This window comes from Mizuhopecten yessoensis, unplaced genomic scaffold (assembly GCF_002113885.1).
Source record: "Mizuhopecten yessoensis strain PY_sf001 unplaced genomic scaffold, ASM211388v2 scaffold11173, whole genome shotgun sequence".
In the NCBI taxonomy this organism is placed as follows: domain Eukaryota; kingdom Metazoa; phylum Mollusca; class Bivalvia; order Pectinida; family Pectinidae; genus Mizuhopecten; species Mizuhopecten yessoensis.
This window is the reverse complement of record NW_018408916.1, coordinates 177687-199774: the sequence shown is the minus strand read 5'-3', so window position 1 is coordinate 199774 and position 22088 is coordinate 177687. Positions and strand designations below refer to the sequence as shown.

Below are 22088 nucleotides of genomic sequence, written 5' to 3'. Positions count from 1 at the left end.
ACCCACTTGATCTTAACAAATCCATGATATAAATTGTCTGATGCCAAGTTCTGTTGTAAATCCAATTCCTAAGAAACTGACAACAGACCAATAGTCAGCATGGATTCGTCATTAACAAGTTTTTTAGTACACAAATCTAGAGTAGTGATGTTATACACGACAATCAGACATATGCAACAGTTCTATATTTCAGAAACAGACATTTTACTGTATATCATTAATTTTGTAGTTTGTGCTTGGAAACAAACATTTTAAAAAAATTGCAGTATTTCGGTTGGTATAAAGAGTAATACAAAACCTGCAGTCGCCAGGGGAAAACACCAATCTCTTAACTAACGTGAGGGTTCACTAACCTTGAAAATCTTGTCAACATTTAGCTGGCTTAACGAAAAAAATACAAAAAGCCTGCGCACACGAGTAGGCTTTTGATTACATAGATATATGCAAAAGCAAATCAAATATGGCATGATTATAACCAGATACAAGATACAATATGATGATATTTTGATAATTAAATACTTCCAAAACTGTTCGACAATGAAGCCCTACTATCACCTTCAACTAGCCTAAATTATCAAAATAAGTACATTTTACCAATATACCTCGATCTTGAAAAAGCATCTTGATAATTCAACTTCAAAATAACATCCGATCATCATAACAGTTTGTCTTTTATTTCCTGTTTGAATCAGGACAAAATAACGAACACACAACAATGAAGATAGAAAGAAGCATCCCAGAAACAGAGACATGCTAAGTTTAGTGTTCTCACGGAGATACAAACATGCTACAATTACAGAAGATATCACTTGTAATCAATAGATATGAAAAGTCAGATGTAGCACTGTGTTAAGTTATACCTATGTAATGTAAGATCGACACTGAGAACGCCACTACATGAACTCTGACCTCTATTGCCAACACCCTGTACAAGTTTCATGCATTTGAACCACGCACAACATAGTTACTCCTACGTACTATCCACACTGCCTCGTTTACTCATCCGTTTTCCAAGACTTTTCAAACCGCCCTCAATCCGTTTCCTGGCACTTAAGAATGTGACTGTTGCATGACTGGCAGTCTTGAAGGACATTTTCCCTTTACCGCCGACTCGGTTGAACTGTAACTCACTGCGACTTTCTCGGCGGTCAAGAGGTGGCGGATCACTAAGGGCCTCTTCCTCATGGTCAGACTTGGCGGCTCGTCTCCAGCCTGTCAACATAGCAACACTAGTGTGATGGATTCTGTTGTCAACATACATTACTAATGGTGGATTATGTTGTCAACATAGCAACACTAGTGTGATGGATTCTGTTGTCAACATACATTACTAATGGTGGATTATGTTGTCAACATAGCAACACTAGTGTGATGGATTCTGTTGTCAACATACATTACTAATGGTGGATTATGTTGTCAACATAGCAACACTAGTGTGATGGATTCTGTTGTCAACATACATTACTAATGGTGGATTATGTTGTCAACATAGCAACACTAGTGTGATGGATTCTGTAATCAACATAGCAACACAAATGACGGATTCTGTTGTCAACATACATCACAAATGGTGGATTCTGTTGTCAACATACATTACTAATGACAGATTATGTTGTCAACATTCATCACTAATGGTGGATTCTGTTGTCAACATACATCACTCATGGTGGATTCTGTTGCCAACATACATTACTAATGACAGATTCTGTTGTCAACATACATCACTCATGGTGGATTCTGTTGTCAACATACATTACTAATGACAGATTCTGTTGTCAACATACATCACTCATGGTGGACTTTTCTGTCTTACTCCCTTGAAGTGGTGATAGATTATATTAGTCAACATACAACACTACAAAACGCTACAAAAGTCATTAATTCTCTTGTTGACGTTGCAACATAATACAAAGACCACTGTTGTCAACATAGCAACAAAAATAACAGATTTCATCAATAAAGCATTAAATTTACGAATCCGTATTCCATCAACAAAGCAACACAAACAATAAAATGTGTTGTCATGAATTATGGATTCTATAAACTTTGCAACATAAAAGATTGAATTTATGGTCAACATAACATCACAATGATACATGCCATCAACATAACAACACAAATTATGGATTCTGGTGTCAAAATATATAGCCACAGAGTGATACTGGCTTAATACTTAACATTTGGGAAACTGTTAATGATTTACAAATGTAGATAGGTTTATTACCCAATAGTCTATATACATTATAATTAGTCATTTTTGACTGTTTCTGGCCTTTTGTCCAATTTCGGCTGTAGGGGTGAAACAGTCAAAACTGTTTTCCCGGTCAGAGCGAACTGTTACCCGCCTCGAATTGGATGCGCAGAAATCCACCCTCGAGAGCCCCCTTCAAGCAATTCGGTGACCGCGACTCAGTGTTGAAGCAATGGCATCATTGCAAGCAGCATTGATACTAATATTTATTTGGTAATAAAACAATTATTTCAATGCTATTTGGGGCAAACAGTTCCCCAGGGCTTCCCCCTACCTCGGGATGATAGTTTTGACTGTTCCCCAAATAGCCATGAAACAATTGTATATTATTTATATATCTCTTCACATAAAGCATAATGATTTTAAACCTTAATTTTTATGACTTTTTTTTTTTTAAATCCAAAACAACTTGTCAATTTGAACACTTGTCCAAACCAGTGTATCATTAATCATCTCCCCAAGTCTTAATCCCGGGGCAGCTGTTTTTGTACTGTCATCACGATATTTGATCTCCATACCTAGGTGGAATTTACTGAAGCGCCGTCTCCCGGTACTGTTGCTGGCTATAGAGTCATCCTCTGTGGTGGGTGACTGTGAGTTATGCTTGGTGTTGTGTGATTCGTCTAGCAGCTCGGAGTCGCTGGCTGCGGCATACTGTTGCAGGGCTAGCGACTGAAAAGGAAAAAATAAGATGACAGTCTGGCATGCAAGTGACATATATAGTACACTCTATCTAGTGTACACAACCTTCCTTATGTGAGGGAGATGTTAAGATTCGTTCACACTCTGCGAGTTATTATCCCCCACAGCAAATCCTCCTAGATCCCAAATACAAGGCTGATAAATGATGAGTTGTGTGGAATAAAAAATAATACAATACTGTTTCAAGCTCAAAATGATCATTTCTTTTTCTATAGATATGTCAGGATCTTATATTAAACAGGTTTTTTTCTAAAGGATATTTTCAGATTTTTTTGTTTTGTTTAATATCAGATCCTGTCATGTTTATAGAGAAAGACATAAATTTACCAAACAGGATCAGAATGTTTTGAAAGACATGTGCTTTTAGAAACGTCTTGGTGTTTCTTTTTCAAGAGATGAAAGGTACTGTTATTACTGATGTATGATTGAAGACTGTCAGTAACACGAGAGGAAATGCCCTGGTAGATTGTTTGTGACACTAAGCTTAAAGAGGCAATTAAAATCCTGTTTGAGACAGCCAGCCCTAAACAGCCTCAGTGGCTACAAGCTCACAGCAATCTAACAAGTTATGTGATAATCTGAAAAGTAATTTGTACGAATTTTTCCCAACAGAAATAAATGACATTCTTTCATTTAAAAAGTTAGAAATTGGTAATGTTTGGTTATTTTATGTAAATATTAAGCCAATTTTATTGGCTAATCTTTTCAGTGAAATCTACATGGAGATAACATTAAACAATATATCTCATATACCTAGCTACCAATGTTCCTTTTAATAAAATTGAATCTTAAATGTTTGCCAAGGTAAAAATCGACTATTGTTTTAAGACTAGCCTTAAATATCATAGCTATGATGCAGAATTAAAATGATAGAATAATAGAATAGTACCGTAATTTTTTTTATAAATGTATCCATAATGACATATGTCACTTGAACTAGAAAATGTCTGTAAGACATAAGGACGGGACGTGACGAGACGAGACTGACATGGGCAACACTAAATGCCCCCCACCCCCATTTTTAGTACCAACAAATCATAACCAATGCTTGCAATACATACTGAGGTTACTTTCTTAAGCTTCTTCTTGAACAGCGACTTGCGAGTTTTGCCAGACTCCTCAGATGCAGTCGATATAGAGCGCCGCGTCTCGCGTTCATCACCACTCTCAGAAGTCTGCGATGTAGTACGCCTGGTCAAAATATTATAACAAACTATTTACATGTACATTTTACTTTAAAGACATACACTGTTCCTGCAATGGCAAACAAATTGTAGCGCAAACCTCAATGTAATGTCATAATAAAGTAAAACTTTGTTATACTTCCACCTTTTGTCCATCCTCAATACTCCAGGGGTTACGCTCACTTTCGCTCTCTGCACCCCTGGAATATGCCATAGCAAAATTGAAGGCTCAGTGTGTGTCACCTTGTGGATGATAAGAGAAGTCTAGTTTGATCCATTGATGTACATCAAAAGAATCTGTCGGTCGTGTAGTGGTAAAATTGGTTGGCTTTGAAGTCAGGTGTCCTTTCTTTGTAATCTTCAAAGGACAGACCTGCATCAGCCTTAGCGATTGGTCAGGTTTGTTTTACTTGAGACCAATCAAATAGCTAGTTGTGTGCCTTCAATTTTGCTATGAAATATTCCAGGTGTGCAGAGAGAGCGAACGAGTATTGAGTATGCCTTTTGTCCAGCAGTATGTTGGTGTTACAAGGTTTGTGGCAGATCTTACTGAAATTTTTAAGACATCAGCTCATTATGATACAAACATATACTAGGAAAAACATCATTGAACAAATATTGCTGTGTATACAGGATTTCAAGTATATTGAAGTTTGATAATAACCTGATGGGTAGAGACTGCTTGAGTTTGTCCTGTTGTTTCTTTTCCTTCTGCTTCAGGGCTTGATGTGAATCAAGGAGTCCTCCCAGGCCAACCCGGCGGAACGTTCCACCATGGATCTCTTTAACATAGGCCATAAACTGTCGCACATCACAGAACAGTCCCTGTTATAACAGATTCAACACATACATCCATATATACAATATGTACATGTACACATATATACATATGTTAAACTGCATTTTGAGGTAGAACTGAAAAATTGAACAAAAATACAATTTAGACTTGGTTGAATCATTCATAATCACATGGCCTTGCCCTGGACTGTCTTGGCTCGGACCTATTTTTCAATACCTCACAAATATGTATGTATCAGGAATAGCCCCATCCTCGATATCCAGGAGTTACGCTAACTTTCGGTCTCTACACGCCTGGAATCTGTCATAGCAAAATTGAGGGCACGAATATAGCTGTTTGATTGGTGTCAGCTAAAATAACCTGACCGATCTCTTGGTTGATACTTGTCCTTTGAAGATTACAGAGGAGCGACGCCCTACTTCAAAGCCAGTAAGTTTTACCGTTACACGACTGCGAGATCCTTTTGATGTACCACAAGATGCTGCACACTGAGCCTTGGATGTTGCTATGATATATTCCAGGGGTGCAGAGAGCGAAAGTGAGCCTAACCCCTGGATAAAGAGGATGGAATAGCCCTGAATAAGGAATATTTGCAGAGACTCGTCAAAACAAATTCCTTTAGAAGATGGATTATTCCCCCTTTGTTACTTACAATGTTGTCACTGCCATACAGATCTCGACTGTTCTCCACACATCGGGACACAAATGACTTGAAGATGGAGGCAATAATGACACCCTCTACTCCGCGGTACCCTACTCCACCAATTGTGTGGCCGAAGTTGTTCTGGAAGCCATTTTGCTGTGATTCCTGACAACTGCTCTTCTTACTGCCCCCTATGCAAAACAAAAACCAAATAAAAATATGTTAAAACTCAAACATGCCTTTATATATATAATTAGAAACCACAAATGAGCTCATGTCTTTAAATTCATACAAATAATTGACCTGTCTTGATAAAGGTATCTGGTTTATTACAGTTAACACTTGTTTTGTTTTTTCTTTGGCAGCTTTTGGAAGACTGGTTTGACTACCCAGCAGATGTCAGTAATTTTTGTCACCTCAAAATTTTTAATACAATTTTTCAGCAGAACTATTCATTTTTTTAATTGCTTTTTTTAATGCTTCAATTAAAAAAATAACGCTCGAGTTTTTCTCAAAACATTTAAGAATTGCAATGAATTATTTCAATATCGAGAAAACAGGTTTGGAAATGAAGTGAAAGCTAAAACGACTACGGATATCTTCCATACCAGATTTTCACTCGTTGTTTCACTAAAACATAGCTAGCAGAACGCAGCCAGATTATGTCAAATATCATCTCAAGCTAAAGATGCCCTTTGCATCATTACCCTGTGAACCTGATGCTGAGCGCTCCGCTCTCTCACTCTGCTGTAGAATCAGACAAGGCTCCACGCAAAATCCCAGAAAGGCATGTAGGAAGTCCACACTGTCTTGTAATGGTGACTTCTTAATGGTGTCTTTCAGGTACGACCTAAACAGGACCGCATTGACCCTTTGTAATCTCTGCAAGCAGTTTTGACCTTTTAACCTCAGGAGGTCACCGTGCGATCCCCGAACACCATCACCACACCCGTGGGGACAACCAAGAGCTTTAAAAATGCTGAAGAAAAAAAGAGATAGGTATACCCTGGTGTCAAAAAGTCTGAATTGAAAATTACATTCACCTCTATAGCCATCATTTTCTTTTAAGTTCTTTTTAGTTTTGAAGTCTAGACTAGTTATCATAATGTACCCGATACTATCAATAGCATCATAAACAATATCGATACAGATGTGTTTGGTGAATGCTGGTCTGGGTTTGAAGAATCATCGAATAACTCAAGCATTTATGGTAAGTTAAAAAATGTAATTGCAATGTCATTTGTGTGTTAACTGATATATAAAACAATAACTAACCGATACCGGGCCTGATCCAATATATATCAAGAATGAAACTATTTTACAAATTGTTTTGTGAAAAATGTTAATAAAATATTACACTTAATTTAACACACCACACAGTATTATTTCTTCTGCAACTATTAAAAATTAAAATTAACGTTATCACTGTTTTCATGCAATCTTTACTTTGGGATAATAATCTGGCAAGCTGTTGCATAGACTATGCCTTATTCACACACAGTAGGCATGCCTCAGACTGTTGTTGTGTGTCAGGGAGGTTCAATGTTGCTTTTTGGCAGGATTTTAGGCTAAATAATTGTAGTCCAAGAAACTTGTATTATCTTTCATTAAATTTGTGATCAGATTAATTTGCCAGGGTTAAAGTCCTAGTTTATCCCTATATACCTTCAACATGACAACTAGTATAGCATATATAGCAGCTACAAAATGAAAAAATATTACAGGTACATAATTATACAATGAACAAAATGTTCATTGTACAAAATACCAGGTCTAACCTGAGTAGTGTGTCCATGGCCAGACTGTGTGCAGTGGAGTCTCCTCCCTGTCCCTCGGTCTCTGTACACGTCCTGGCCTGTGATGGGCTTCCTTCCTTCTCCTCCGCTTCCTGCGGTCGGTCACCCTCAGAGGCTGGAGTAGTCGGTGTCTTTGGTTGGCTGTCCCTAGGTTGCTCTATAATGTCCAGGTCAAGGAGCCAGTTCATGACGTTGAGTAGGACCTCACAGATGCGGTCACTGGTCTGAGTGTTACTGATGAAGTGGACAGCCTGGAGGATGACCTTGTAGTTGATGTGACCATTGTCCTGTAAGAAAAGTCAGTTCTGTAAGAAACGTCTACAATAACATTTTTACCACACACTTAAATTTCTTAAAAATTACCTTCAGAGCATAGTGAAACTCAGGGACCTACACATTACTGTATCTACCAGGTCATTGATAATGACTGAAGTAATTTTGTATCTGTATATAGTGGTAAAATAGTAAACAACTCAACATAACCTGCAAATACAAGCAACTTCACATAATCAGTATATGAAGTAAAGAGTAACATTACCTGTTTATTAGTGGGCAGATAGCAATCAACCTCACATGACTTGTATATGTATAGTGGCCAAACAACAATTTTACATTACATGTAACTGTTAAGTGCATACACTAATAAACTCCATAGTACATGTGTGTGCATTTCCTTTGTTCAAATTGGATGAGATATAAGGGTGATGACCATTGAATCCCTGATGGAGGGTTAAGCCTGACAGTTTGGATATAGAGTGACTGTTATAATTTATTTTGTTATATTCCCTGTTAGAACTTTGAAATAGAATTTTGCTTTATATAGTTTGTGGATAAACACTCCAGATTGCTTGGATCTAGGCTGTATGTAAATAAGTGAGAGTAAACAATTTCACATTACCTGGATATAGTGAACAGATCCAGGTACTTCATGTACCTCATCTTCTTGACGATAGCTGATGTCAGAGTCCGTCATACTACGAGAGATGCCCGATTTCTTTTTTCCATCATCATCAATTTCTGTACTGCCTCCATTCATTGAGCCTTTGGGAGAAATTGGTTCCTTCTTTCCGTCAAAGTCATAGCTATGCTCTGTAACTGTGATTATAGGTTTTGGCATTGTGTCAAACTTCTTCTGGCCCAAGTCATTGGTTGTGGATTCGCCCTGCTGGGAAGAGGTGGAGGATTCGTGACTACTACTGTCAGTAGCGGAATCTTTGTCAAAGCCCAGGGGATGGAGCTTGGTTTTAGTGTATGTGTTACGGTTGCCTTTGTTTCTGTCACTATCAAAGGAGGTGATCCCACTGAGGGACAAAGGAAACTTGACAGTCTTACCACTGGTGGAGGAGTGTTGACTCTTTGAGGCCCGGTCTGTGTCCCCATCCCCTTCGCCAGTGGACATAGTACCAGCACTGGATGAGTCGTCTTTCGACCCATGAGTGAAAGATGAAGTTGGGGTAGAGATTCCTGGAGACTTGGATGTGGCAAACTGTACTCCATGTTTCACAGGTGGAGCACCCACGGGGGATAATCTAGTAGGTTTTGTTGGATTTATCTGAGCGGTTCCAGTGTCAATGTGTCGCCGACCACCTCCAAGTCGAAGCCTCTTTGTCTCCCGATTTCGGAGTTCTTCAAAAGCAGACAGGTGTGTAGGTCTGTCTGGCGAAAGCTTATCTATCTCTGTTCCACTACGAATAGTTGTCAGTTTGGAGGTGAGTTTGCTGAAACCTTTGGCAGATGATCCTCTTTTGTCTGAAAACCTGTGTGTCTCAAATGGATTGTAAGGAAGACTCCCATTTTTCAGGACTTTGATGTCAGAGAAAGGAAGAGAACGGCTCCTTGCTCGATCAGTGTTTGTTCGTCGGAACACTTCATCACAGACCTCCATTAATCGCTGTTGTATGTATCTGAGTGCCCAATAAATCCCATCCTCGGACCAATACTGGCAAAACAGACACCGTAAAACTGCCACATCAAAATAGCTTGCACTCAGGATGTCTGGTGTAGTCGGTCCCTTCACCCCACTGTTTACAGCACTCACTAACCTCTGCTTCACGAAGTCATGATCTATCAGCGACGGGAGCCTGTTGTGACAAGGGTTCATCTTGTCATAGGAGGTAGAACTCTCCCGCCGTCCACAGCTACAACGCCTACTGCCGTCGCCTGCCCCGCGCATAGACATGACAGTATTACAGTGTTCACAGATGACCTCAATGTTGGCCGATTGTGAATCCCCAGTAGACGACGGGCAGATGTTGGACATGGTGACTATCGGTGCCCGTGGCGACTGGTATTCACCAGTGCTTGTCTTGCAGCTTAGATTGTTTTCATCTTCACATTCTATGCTTCTTTCCATGCATCCAACATTAAGATTCTCTCTGGAAGTTCCTTTCCCCATGTACACGTATCCTGCATTAGTGTTGATCTTCAGCAGACTTCGCTGTGCCTTTAGTACATTCCTCTGGGGTTTGACAGGTGTCGCAAAGCAGGGTATGTCAGGTTGTCTGTAGTCCCACAATGGCTGCCAAAGTCTCAAACCATTCTCTAACTTTAGGGTCTGAAAATCAGTGTCATCCATATAGTCCAGGAGTGGGGCAAACAGGTACACAAACAGCTGTATTGTGCTGAGAGAGTGCATCTGTTCTGAGGAGCCGCTGTTGCCAAGGGTACGACCTCCATTACGGAGAGGATCAGACTCTTGATCTTCACATTCTGAGGCAGCATCCAATATGATCCAGTGGAGAATGTACAGCAGCTTTGTCTCATTAGAACCAAACCTGGCATCTGTTAAAAAACAATTGACTAGAATAAATTATAAATAACAATGATTGGAAAAATTATCTTGGACAGTTTTTAATTCATTATACATGTACAATATTTATTCTACAATCAACCCAGAGAAGCAAATACATAATCCCTGACATAAAGTAGGGAGTCGGCTTCTTTCAGGATAATGAAATAATTAAAATACCATACATCGTTATTTCTTCTAAACTGCAACATATATATACATGTAGGTTCAGATGGGCTTATTACCAGGCATGGGCATTTTGTCGGATAAATACAGTATTAGTGTTACTTTATGATATAAAATATAACATCTAGTCATTTGTTAACATCCTGACTCGACTAGAGGTGTTTTTCCTTTAGTTCAATTTGCAGAGCACTGGAGTAGTAGTAAAGGCACCTGAAAAGGTGTCTCCAGCACGTAGTTACACAGGGGTCCATATAGGAACCTGGGTATATTGTATATGACATTTTTTTTTAACTTTGTTCTGAAGGATATGCCCCATGACTCATAATGGACATATGATAGAAATCCTTCTTTTTATGTTATTTTTTTTTGTGAGTGGTAGTGATGGTGGTTGGGGGGGGTTATGTTGTTTACAACATGTATACATTCATGTACACTACCGGTATACACATGTTTATAAATCAAATCAAACCTTTACCTATATCTAAGCGCTTGCAAGAAGTGAGGAGTGTTGAACAGGCATGCATGACGTGAGGGAAAGCCGCCTGTATGACCTTCCAGCGAGGCACACTCTGTATTGCTGCACACAGGCTCGGGGAACACCCATGCAGGATGTTCTGGACTACCACACGCTCGAACGACTGTAAGCACATCAAAAGTAAAGGAGGAGTGCATGATATTGTCAGATCTAGACATATTGCATTTATTAGAAATTTAACTAGGCCAAATAAAAAATAATTTGTTTCCGCTTACCCTACATATATAGCTACCGTCCTACCCTAGAAGTGTGTGCCTACTCTTAACTTTTTATTCACATTTAGTGATATATACTGTTAAAGTCAGGACTCCTGCTATGTACATAAGTATAAAAAATATTTTGTTAAGGATGATAGCAGAAACACAAGCATAATTTTTTTGCCTTATTCCAAACATGTTTAAATTACTTAGTCAATGCTTGGATGATGGAAATGATTCCTAGATCAAGAAATCAATATACACTGTGATATATATACATATTTCACTTTAAGAAAAGTATTGTGCATTTATTGTTTTGCTTTAGCCCTGAATGTAACATGTATATGCACTTTTTAAAACAAGACATTAAAGTTTTACATGAGCTATTTAAATGACAAGCATATGTTACTGTATTTACCAAATAAAAATTTATATTGTCAAGTGCAATTTAAGATATATCTTGAATATATACTTACCACACATGATGCTTCACAGAGCTTTTCCAACTTTGGTCGAATGAATGGCCTTAAAATAACAGAAAACTAGATGTAACATATTATAACGTTTTAAAGTTCGTTGTTATTTTATTTGCCCTAAAGTTATAATAAAGTTCTTTATTCTGCCAAAGTTTATCTATTCTGTTCTTAAAAGTGATGATATCTGGAGCTTATACAATGTCCTCCAGAAGATTGGTCCAGGTTTTGACTGTACAAAATTGCAGAAGCAAGTATTCAGGAAGCATATGTTCTGTTTTCAAATATCAAATTACGAAGTATGTGGAATATAACTGTTTAGTGTTGATGTAGTACATCTCTCTAACAACAGATATATACATTCTTTAGTAATTTTTTTATCTATTTATATTTTTGAGTTTACAAACTCATCAAGATTGGTAGAATGAACTGTACTACCTACAGTATTCGTTAGTCTGAAATATCCTGTTTGTTTATAGATACATGTAAGACGACGATTACGACATTGACTAAGCGTCTGTAGTCGAAATATAACTAATACTGCACACTTGACCCACTATAGCACACATATCAGTGTGCCAGTAGCCAGTACCGTGTCTGTTTATTTTGGTTGCATCTATATGTTTACATGCAATGCATAACGATGCCGTCGACAGATGTCAACAAGCCAACTGTTGATTACCTCGTCTGCCGCCAGAAGAAAGATTGGATAGGCAATGGTATCGTCTGATCTCCATCCAAATCATCACCCGAAATGGTCTTCCGTTTTACCATATTTGAGTTTCAACTAGTTTTGTGATAAAAAGACACGGATTTCCATCTTCAGATCGGTGATCAAAGCTACTGTACTCTGATCCCTACAAGATGGCCGCAGCCCAGATACATTATCGAAGAGGAGATGCGATGTTGATGAGCTGCTGCTGCTGCGTTTGAACTCTTGACCTTATAAAGGAAGGGAGCTAACCCAATGACACTGCGCGGGAAATATAAGAGATGCTTTCATTATGAAAGAGACATTTAAGGTTCAAAATATTACTTTAAATAATCTTTACAAAATGTCCCATCTTAACATATGATTATTTGTTGGTTATCCATTATCATCCGTGCTTGTTCTTCTTCTATGAATTAATCAAATATAAATGAGAGCAAATTCCGGAGATCTATCTTCCGTCAATGGTTCGCATATTGGTTTTCTATTAGTAATTCCGGTGATGAGTCCCATAATTTTTTTATAACACGTAATTTTGTCTCAAATGTAGGGACTTATATGAGCTATATTCTTCTAAATAACGATTTTATGAAATGAAGCTGTGAACGACAAACATCTTCAACTTCATCGAGGCTCAGCATGTCTCTTGAAGACCCGTTTTTCGTTGTCAGAGAGTGAGTAACTTGGCAAACAATAATCGCAGATTTCTATCTGTCAACAACATTCGTTGCTAAATGATTATTGGAATATGGATTTATTATATTATTTACAGATCTATGTCCATATTTAGCATATTACTTAGCCTACCAATTCCATTCATATTCCAAGTTGTATGCAGGAATAAAGCCAGTCTCAAAGGGGTACAGATGTTTCCGTACCGGGTCGTTTCCGTACCGAGAATGGCGAGATACTTCCCAAAAGTCGTGTCGACATTGTTAAAGTCCTCTTTCCCCAGATGGTTTACTGGATCTCCAATTGAAATATTCTTTATAATTTAGTTACTAGACAGCAAGTATTTGTTTTATCGGGGTTGGTTAATGTTGCCACATGTATGTGAATCAATACAATATATGTGGGTTCTATGTGGGTTCTGTCTGGGTGTCGTCGTTTCGGCCTAATCCCAGGTCGTTTCGCACTAAAAGTATTTTGAGGACGAAACTGTTTTGTCCTGTTAAGATGTGTATTGCTGATACAGTCTCATTTGAAGTTTTCCTTGGTCTCCCTTAGTCTTTTTTTGTCATTAGACTCGTTAGATTAGTATGCACAGGTATGTGGTCGAGCAGATCTGCACATAAAATGTAGTGTAGTACACACCTACATGAAATTCTACCTTAAACACAATTGTTTGTGAAGTATAAGTGTTTTTAATGATTAAAACCATTTCAACTGCTATTCGGGTGAAACAACCTTTGGCAAACTGGATTTAGGTTGAAACGCCCCGTGGCACGAACAGGGTTTAGGGCAAAACAACCAGGATACTTCTGTCTGTATGGTAGAATTCAGGTCGTTTAGGTACCTGGTCGTTTAGGTACCCGGTCGTTTCGGTACTTCGGAAAGTCGTTTCGGTACTTCTGAAAATCGTTTAGGGACTTATGGAAAACACACTTTGGTACCACGTTTTAGTCAACGTCACCATTTTTTTGTGTGCTGTATACCTTCAAGAGAAGTAACTCTAAGACAAACTTGTGCTATAATACACGTGTTTGTATCAGATTTTTTGAAGTGGTCTTTGCTTGTTTTGATACAGTCCATGTATATTTGATATAAGCACAAACTTGATATCTAATATAACTAAGTAACTAAGTATAACGGGACATATATATAACATGTTTAATTAATAAATAACTAAGTATAGCATATATATAACATGTTTAATTCATATTTAAACAATAATTTAATCTGAAATGGAAATCCCTAATTATTAGCTAAGCATAACGGGACATATATATAACATATTTAATTCATAAATAACTAAGTATAGCGGGACATATATATAACATGTTTAATTCATATTTAAACAATAATTTAATCTGAAATGGAAATCCCTAATTGTGAGTGATTTGTACTCACCAGTTGCACACGTTCTGTGCTGCCATCTACTGCACACGTCACACTGTAGGGCTTCCTGTCGAGGTCGAACAACGCCGTCACACTGAATACACGTATCATCCAAAGACATGATGAGTTTTTTGATAAATTTGATAGCGGAACCGTCATTTTTATGACAAGTTGGTGAATTCCCTCAGCGTTGAGTTTCTCTCCTAAAGAACTACTCCGATCTACTCGGAGCTACTCTGATCTACTCAGCTGCTCAGTAAAATAAACAACCATCGCGTATGTTGCGGGATCACGTTTGAAGTTCGAAAACAATGATTGACTAATCTGCTTGATTGTTTAAACAACTACAAAAGCAAACGTTAAATAAACAACCAACAATAAATATTTATTAACTAATAAACGAATGACAAATGAGAAATATTTATTAACTAAAAAATAAAGTTCCGAAAAAATTGTTGAAGTACCGAAACAACTTACAAAAAGTACCAAAACTACTTACAAAAAGTACAGAAACCTCTTATTTTTGAAGTACCGAAACTACCGTGTACCGAAACGACTGTACCCCGTATGGTATTGTCTGTATATTGAATGACATGAATGTTTTGTATACAGGCAGACCTGTTGTAGAAAGAATACTGTAATGGCTAATACTACAATCAAATATATCAACGTTGTAATGCCAAAGATGGAGAACTGAAAAAAAATGTTTGTAATTCATTTGGTTATTTCTAATTCACAGTGAAGTACAAAAAGCTGTTCAGTCATCGCGAAATTTGTATGAACGATGGTGTGAACTTCTGGACAATCCAAAGTCTGTATCCAAAGAGGAATATGATTGGACAACCAATGAGTTAAGGAACAGCTTAAGAAGTATAGAATGGGATCTGGAGGATTTGGAGGAGACAGTAGATATCCTTTACATAACCAACTATATATAAAATAACTGCAAAATACAGACTGCTTCCCCAGCAAAAAAAAAAGATTTATTGTCGCTGTTCAATATATCAATAATGCTATATTTTCCTTATTCATGAAATAACATAAATCAGAGTAGCATATTTTATTTCCTTAACCATTGTACGTATTGTGGAAAAGAATCCCAAAAAGTTTAAAATTGATACCTCAGAATTGCTTGACAGAAGAGCTTTCATCGATCGGACCAAATCTACTGTCCAGGTAAGTGACTTGCAACCCTTGACCATTCAATTATAATACCAAGGTAAAGTACTTGCAATTGGCTTTTGACTTGGATTCTAGGGAAATGCTAAAGGATCTTGAAGATTGAGTAAGGTTTTTTTTATAATGAAAAATATTAATTCCGCCAATATCTTGAATACATTAGCAAGTGAAATACATTCAGCTCTTCTCCTTCCAGATACTTTCTAGATCTGTTTACATTGCATTGTTCAACAGTAACATCCCGTGATTTATCCGTCACAGATCTAGATGATTTAGTCCTTGACTAACAATTTTCATTTGGGACTCGTCCATATTCTATAAGAACCTACTATATTTCTTAGTAACGGGACACATTTGTATTTTGAAAATGACACTCAGGACTCACCTAAAAAATCCTACAAATATCACTGACACTACCAGGTAGTTCTCTATATAAAATTTATGTTATCACAGATTTTAGTATCATTGCCATTTGCTTGGTAATTGAAATAATCGCCCAATCCAGCATTATTTGGTTTTTGTTTTTGTTTTCTCCAGCAAATGAAATCCCACTTATCCAGTCCAAAAGCTAAACCGAAGGATGATATGGGACCTCGGCAGGTAACATTTAATGTCAAGCCATCATTTTTTTGTGTAATTTTGGAAGAACAAGTAAAGTCTAAAATTGTGCCTATGCATTTTGAATTGTTGACTTTCATGAACCAGTGGCTAAGCAAATGTCTGTCATCACTGTCTTAAATAATTAAAAAGTTATCTCAATCATTGGATATCCCTCTGACGGTAGTGCACAGGATGGACATCTTTTTATTAAGGATTCAAATACTTTATTCCATGAAACATGCAACATACACTGTATGTTAACAAAGTTATGAAGGAATCATGAGTGTAAATACAGCTGGAATGATGCATTTTTTCTTTCTATTTGTTTTTTTAATTTCAAATATTTTACCATATGCAGACATTTAAATGAGATATGCATGTGTACACAAAGTATATGTACAAAGTTAATACATACATGTACCAGCTGATTGTGAAAGTTTGTATTAATAAAACAGTATTTATGCATAAAACTCACTAGAAACAAGCTCCAACTAAAGGTCTATGTTTTGCTGTGGAGAGATAAATGTTCTGATCTTTTTAGGCAGTTTCGTCTTATTGCTTTTGACAAATAATTAATTTTTACAATATATAATTTTAAGTATTATAACATCATGCTGGTATGTTAGTCATATTCATATTAATTATGAATATGCAGTTGGACTTAAATTGCTCAATCATAAGTACCAAGCAACTTTGAAATTCACTGTCAAGATGTGCCCTACATCATACCTTAGTACACTGTTGTATGTAATTTAACTCATTCACCACTGCAATTTGATAATGAACTATTCCAACCTTTGAACTGGAAGAGTTCAAGTGTGTCTTTAGGGGTGAATGAGTTAAGATCTTGTTTATTCATACAACGGATCCTGTTACATTGTCTTGATCAGGCATTAATATCCAATGGAGCTGGTAAACAATATGACCGCTACACCAAACTGGACCAGGATATGGAGCGTGCCAACCAGAGGTTTATAGACGATACAACCCAGCAACAGCAGGTAACTTATAACACCTCACAAATCAAGAAATAAGAAATTTAATTCAGGCGTTTTTCATCAAATTACTTCACATACTTATTCAGATGAAAATTTCAAACAAAAAATAATGTACCAGTTTAAAGGAAGCTCCAATCAGTACATGTTTTTGTTCATTAAATTTTTTGAAAATACAACTTTTATCTGCTTAAATTCTATTTCTCCAATTGAGAAAAAGGGAAATTGGAATTACATGTAAATGATGGTCTGTAAAAGTATTAGTCTGTTTGTATACTTTTTAGCTCCTGATAGAATCTCAGGATGACCAGTTGGACAAGATAGGGACCAGTGTGGGGGTGCTGAAAAACATGAGTCACCAAATAGGCAACGAACTAGAGGAACAGAATATGTAAGTAGTGCATAGTCAAGTTCACAAGGAATTTGTCTGTGTCAAAGGTCAGTGATAAATCTATATACCAGTCCCGACTCCTATACTCATAGCATTTTGATGGGGCTTAGTAGAATTCTGGAAATACTTAAATTTAACATTGTGGGACCCATTGATTTTGGCAATACATTTGAGCAGGACCCATGAAAATAAATTGTAGATTGATCACTGAAAGGTATTAAATTACACCTTGATTTTTTTATGGATTATATTTTATCATTATAAATACACTCAAACTGGTTTTAATCTGGATTGTTTTTGTAAAGCTATTGCGCTTTTGTCATTGAGTATTTTTCAGGTGTCCGGAAGCATGTGTGAATAATATATAATTCAGTGTGTTCACGTCATTTGCTTGAAATTTGTAAAATATATCACCATCAAAGCAGTTGTGCATCTCCACTAATCCTACTGCTCTATGTTTTACCATTGAAATTTCTACCCCTTACAATCATAATGAAAATATGTTTATCTCATATTATTTTTTCTCTAATTTTTTTAAAATAATGTCAAGTTGATACAAAGTCAATATGTCTCTTCAGCATGCTGGATGACTTTGGGCACCAGATGGATACAACGGAATCTAAGATGGATGCAACTATGAAGAAGATGGCGAAGGTTTTACACATGTCTAATGGTAGGTATATCATTATATAATTTAATTTTGGCTATTCCTCCAAATGCTAGACTTTCTCAGGTAAAATCGAATATGCATGTACCTTAATTTTGCGGCAATAGATTTGTAATTCTTTAAAATTTAAATTATAAGTTATAACCATGGCTATTTTTGGGATTATATGATATATACCTAAAAAACCACGGCACTTTTGTCAGACTTATGCAAGTTTCACAGTTTTTCCGGTTTATACGCACTATACTGTATATAAACTAAAAAAAATGCTGCATATTCCTTAAATAATTGATAATAAGAAGGTACAAAGAAGTTTTCTTTGTTTCAGCAATAGCATGGAATTCCATTTTACAATTAAAGTGTATCATGGTTTTTCTACATATTGTATAGAGACATTAGCTTTTACTTGTATGAACTGCCTCCTTACAATGGCAGGGTATTGTCAGCAGTATATGTACTGTTAGACTGGAGATATATCATCCCCCTTGACTTCACCTTGGGGTAAAATTGATCAAATAGGAATCTTTCCATAGTATTTCTATGCACTAGGGAGGATTTTTTCTTTCTTTTCCAATAAGATTCATCAGTTTGGATATACGTTATATCAAATTTTTACTTTATACACAACAATATACCTATTAAACATGTTGCAACATATGTTTGACCTGTAAAAATTACAAATCGCTCTCTCAGTCATAGCTTGACAAAGGGACCAGTGGGTCTTGAAACGTTGCGACACATTTAATAAGTATATTGTTTTTGTATAAAGTAAAACTTCGATATTAGAATATTTGCTTACTTTGTGGTGCCAAAGATAAAACAAAAAGTTCTCTTGAAATTGTTTATTTACATTTTCTCTGTCAATTTTTACTCTGTTTGGACACTATCTTTTCTGAAGGATTTTGTTTTCTTTATCTTGAGGAAATTTTCATGAATGTGAATATCTTGATAAGTACCAAATTGTCAGATAAACAATGGAAGTATTCTAGTGCACATCATGGGCTATCAACCATTCAGAATGTCACAAGCATATTAAGGATATAATAGATTACCATGTTTCTATTGCATAGTAAACATCAACAGAAGAATTATGATATTTTATAGAATTAATACCTAGAGTAGATGAAACATTAATTGTACCAAAAGACCATATGTACCTGAATGACATGTATTAGTTCTGACATTGAGCCTGTTTTGTTTCAGATAAACGACAGTGGTGTGCAATATTCGTTCTCCTAGCCGTGCTACTAATCGTTGTAATACTATTCATGGTGTTGTGATTCACATGGAAAACTTTCATCACAATGCAAACTGACCTCTGGTCTTTCCCAAGGTCGTTCATTTCGACGTAATTCAATCTTGACCACTGACATGAACTTTAATGAGCAGATATTACGCCTTTCTGACACAACGTTTACCATGTCCGTATCTAGTCCATCATTTGGGCAAGAAGTAAATCTACAATTTCAGCTGTCTAGTCATGTAACAAGCTTGTGTGTGTGGGACAATGACTTGAGCCTGCTGTATATATGGTAATGTTTTGGATCTAAAGACGTTCACCTTGCTAATTAAAATCTATACAAGAAATAAATTCTAAAAATATTGTGACTGCTGTTCATATGCGACCAGTGACTGTTTTCTGAAGGAACTCCTCAAGCGTCGCCAGGATCACAAAGGTCTTCATCCAAGTCGTCGGTCAGACAAATGTCTTGTAACAGAAGTTCCCATGGAGAGCAGTGCAAATCAACAAACACCACACACTGGTATATGTATATACATTGAGATTTAGGTCGTGTAGTTTGCTTCTAGGTGTATATTAGTCTTGGGTTGCTGTAGGTGGAGAGACCCAATGTTATAGTATACCCTACAAATGGGAGCCATCTTTGTCAGTCTCAAATACTGTATACCGGGAAATGTTCGCTGCATCTTAGTTTTCGCCTTTTCCCCCCTTCCGCAATAAGGGCGAATTTATCCTGACATCAAATATAAGTACACATCATCCCCTAAATAGTTATAAAATGTGAAGTGGGAAATTTACACTGGGCAAATATGGATTATACAGGTTGAGAGCGAATATTTTACGAAGCGAATGCTTCCCAGTATACAGTAGTTTGGGAAGATTTGTAATCCAAACACTGCTCTACTATACAGTGTCAGTCTTAACATTACAGACACAGTGAAATGCGCTGAACTTAACCTCTATCGGGAGCAGGAAAAATATTTACCGTAAGTCATCCCGTTCAAGTTTTATAGGGAAGGCATTTATATATATGACATGTACAAAAAGTCAATTGTAAATTCCATGCACTAAATGTAAATATTCTGTAGCAAGCGTAAAACCACATCATATTTAAAATCGAACAAAATAAATACCAATGTGATGCTTTTGCCTTAGTAAAGTATTATAGAATATCAAAGGAAGTAGTTTTCATTGTCCCGTAATATCAAAGTAAGATACAGAGACGAAGTGCTTTGTGAACTGAGAAGCTTGTGTACCTACACTCTGCTGACAAAGTCAGGATGATGTGACAAGCACCGATTATTTATTCTGTGTTGTTGATGAGAGATTTTATAGCTGGTGTTTTTGGAAGGTTGTTATGATTGGGGTGTGATCTGGTCTGTTTTTGGTGTAAATGGAATCGGTTTTAAACTGAAAGGTATCGATGTTTTTAACTGCGTATTATTTATTTTTGTGTATTTTTAACTTTATGGATTTGTATATGACATGTACATGAATATGAAGATGTATTTTGCGACCAGTAAACAGATCTAGTGATAAGACAGAAGGATATTTTTAGGATTTTAAAACAAAACATGGTATATAATTATTGTTCAACAGTGCATTATTTATTTTATAAGCACTATTTTAGCTTTACTTTGATATGTATATCAACTATTTAAAAAGAGCTTGAATAGATGTACACTTGTATCAATAGACCGGTAGTCACTATGGTCAGATGGTCACTAGACAAGTGGTCGATATATATACAAGTGATCACTATTTACATTTTGTTGTTATAGACAGGTGGTCACTATAGACAGGTGATTGTAAAAAGTGGTTACTGAAGACAGAAACCTGTCTTTACTGACACCTTGAGGAATTTGTACAGAATCAATTGGTCAAATAAGACAGTGTGTCAGTAACCTCAGGTTCAAAGATAAAGAGAACAGTTTTTGGACCTGTAAAATCATGTCGTAAGGGTGTCTGTATGAAAGTCAGGTGTCAGTAAAGGCAGATTTCACTATATAATGTATAGGAGTTGAAAACGATGACCACCACATTGGGTCTCAGTGGTTATGATGCACTAAGTGTATCAAATATGATTTCACCTTCGTCACAATGTTAGTGAACTTCATGTACATACCTTGGATAATCTCCAGAACTTGTTTCATGGTTGTTTGTACAATGTACTCACCGAAATGTCCCAGGCTACCACCGTATGAACGTATCTAACAGACAAAACTTCCGCCACTGCAAAAATGTGTTTATTCAGTCACCCCTTTATTATGTTACCAGCTATGGATGTTGCCAAAATAAAGACAACTCATACGATAAGAATATTAATATACATTGTATTTAACTCATTCACCCCTGAAATTTCATTATGAACTATTTTAACCTTTGAATTGGAGGAGTTCAAATGTGTCCTCAGGGATGAATGAGTTGTATGATTAATTGTTACTTGTGGGAAAGTGGTCATTCAGACATACTTTGGAGACTGGGAGGGTTAACTTTTATTAGGTCAACTGAGACAAAGTCTCAAGTGACCTATTGCGATCGCCTTTTGTCCGTCGTCGTCCGTCGTCCGTTGTGCGTCCGTAAACAATTTACATTTTCGACTTCTTCTCCAAAACCCCTGAACCAATTTCAATGAAATTTTGCAGGGACCTTCCATGGACAAAGGTCAACAAAAATAGTTGCCGGTTTAGTCCTA

General features: G+C 36.7%; 2 protein-coding genes across 8 annotated transcripts in view; one reads left to right on the top strand and one right to left on the bottom strand.

Annotated features, from left to right (window-relative positions):
- The window catches only part of LOC110467393 (protein unc-80 homolog), a 59719-nt gene extending 47237 nt beyond the window's left edge, over nt 1–12482 (bottom strand). For 6 of the 7 annotated variants that reach the window (XM_021524524.1, XM_021524525.1, XM_021524527.1 and 3 more), the window contains exons 1-11: nt 12237–12482; nt 11558–11606; nt 10825–10987; nt 8274–10156; nt 7358–7662; nt 6287–6558; nt 5589–5770; nt 4802–4962; nt 4015–4144; nt 2770–2923; nt 979–1212 (exon numbers count right to left, since the gene is read on the bottom strand). In XM_021524524.1, coding sequence (XP_021380199.1) covers nt 979–1212; nt 2770–2923; nt 4015–4144; nt 4802–4962; nt 5589–5770; nt 6287–6558; nt 7358–7662; nt 8274–10156; nt 10825–10987; nt 11558–11606; nt 12237–12328 — 3625 coding nt within the window. In that variant the 5' untranslated portion in view covers nt 12329–12482. The remainder of the gene's footprint in view (nt 1–978; nt 1213–2769; nt 2924–4014; nt 4145–4801; nt 4963–5588; nt 5771–6286; nt 6559–7357; nt 7663–8273; nt 10157–10824; nt 10988–11557; nt 11607–12236) is intronic. The other variant, XM_021524530.1, reaches the window with a different exon arrangement.
- A 265-nt stretch (nt 12483–12747) lies between these two features.
- Nucleotides 12748–21889, top strand: LOC110467409 (syntaxin-6-like). Its single transcript, XM_021524561.1, has 8 exons — nt 12748–12937; nt 15061–15230; nt 15403–15497; nt 16038–16100; nt 16991–17101; nt 17380–17486; nt 18065–18159; nt 19357–21889. The coding sequence occupies exons 1-8, from the start codon at nt 12903–12905 to the stop codon at nt 19431–19433; spliced, it is 753 nt and encodes a 250-aa protein (XP_021380236.1). The 5' UTR covers nt 12748–12902; the 3' UTR covers nt 19434–21889.
- Nucleotides 21890–22088: the final 199 nt, after the last annotated feature.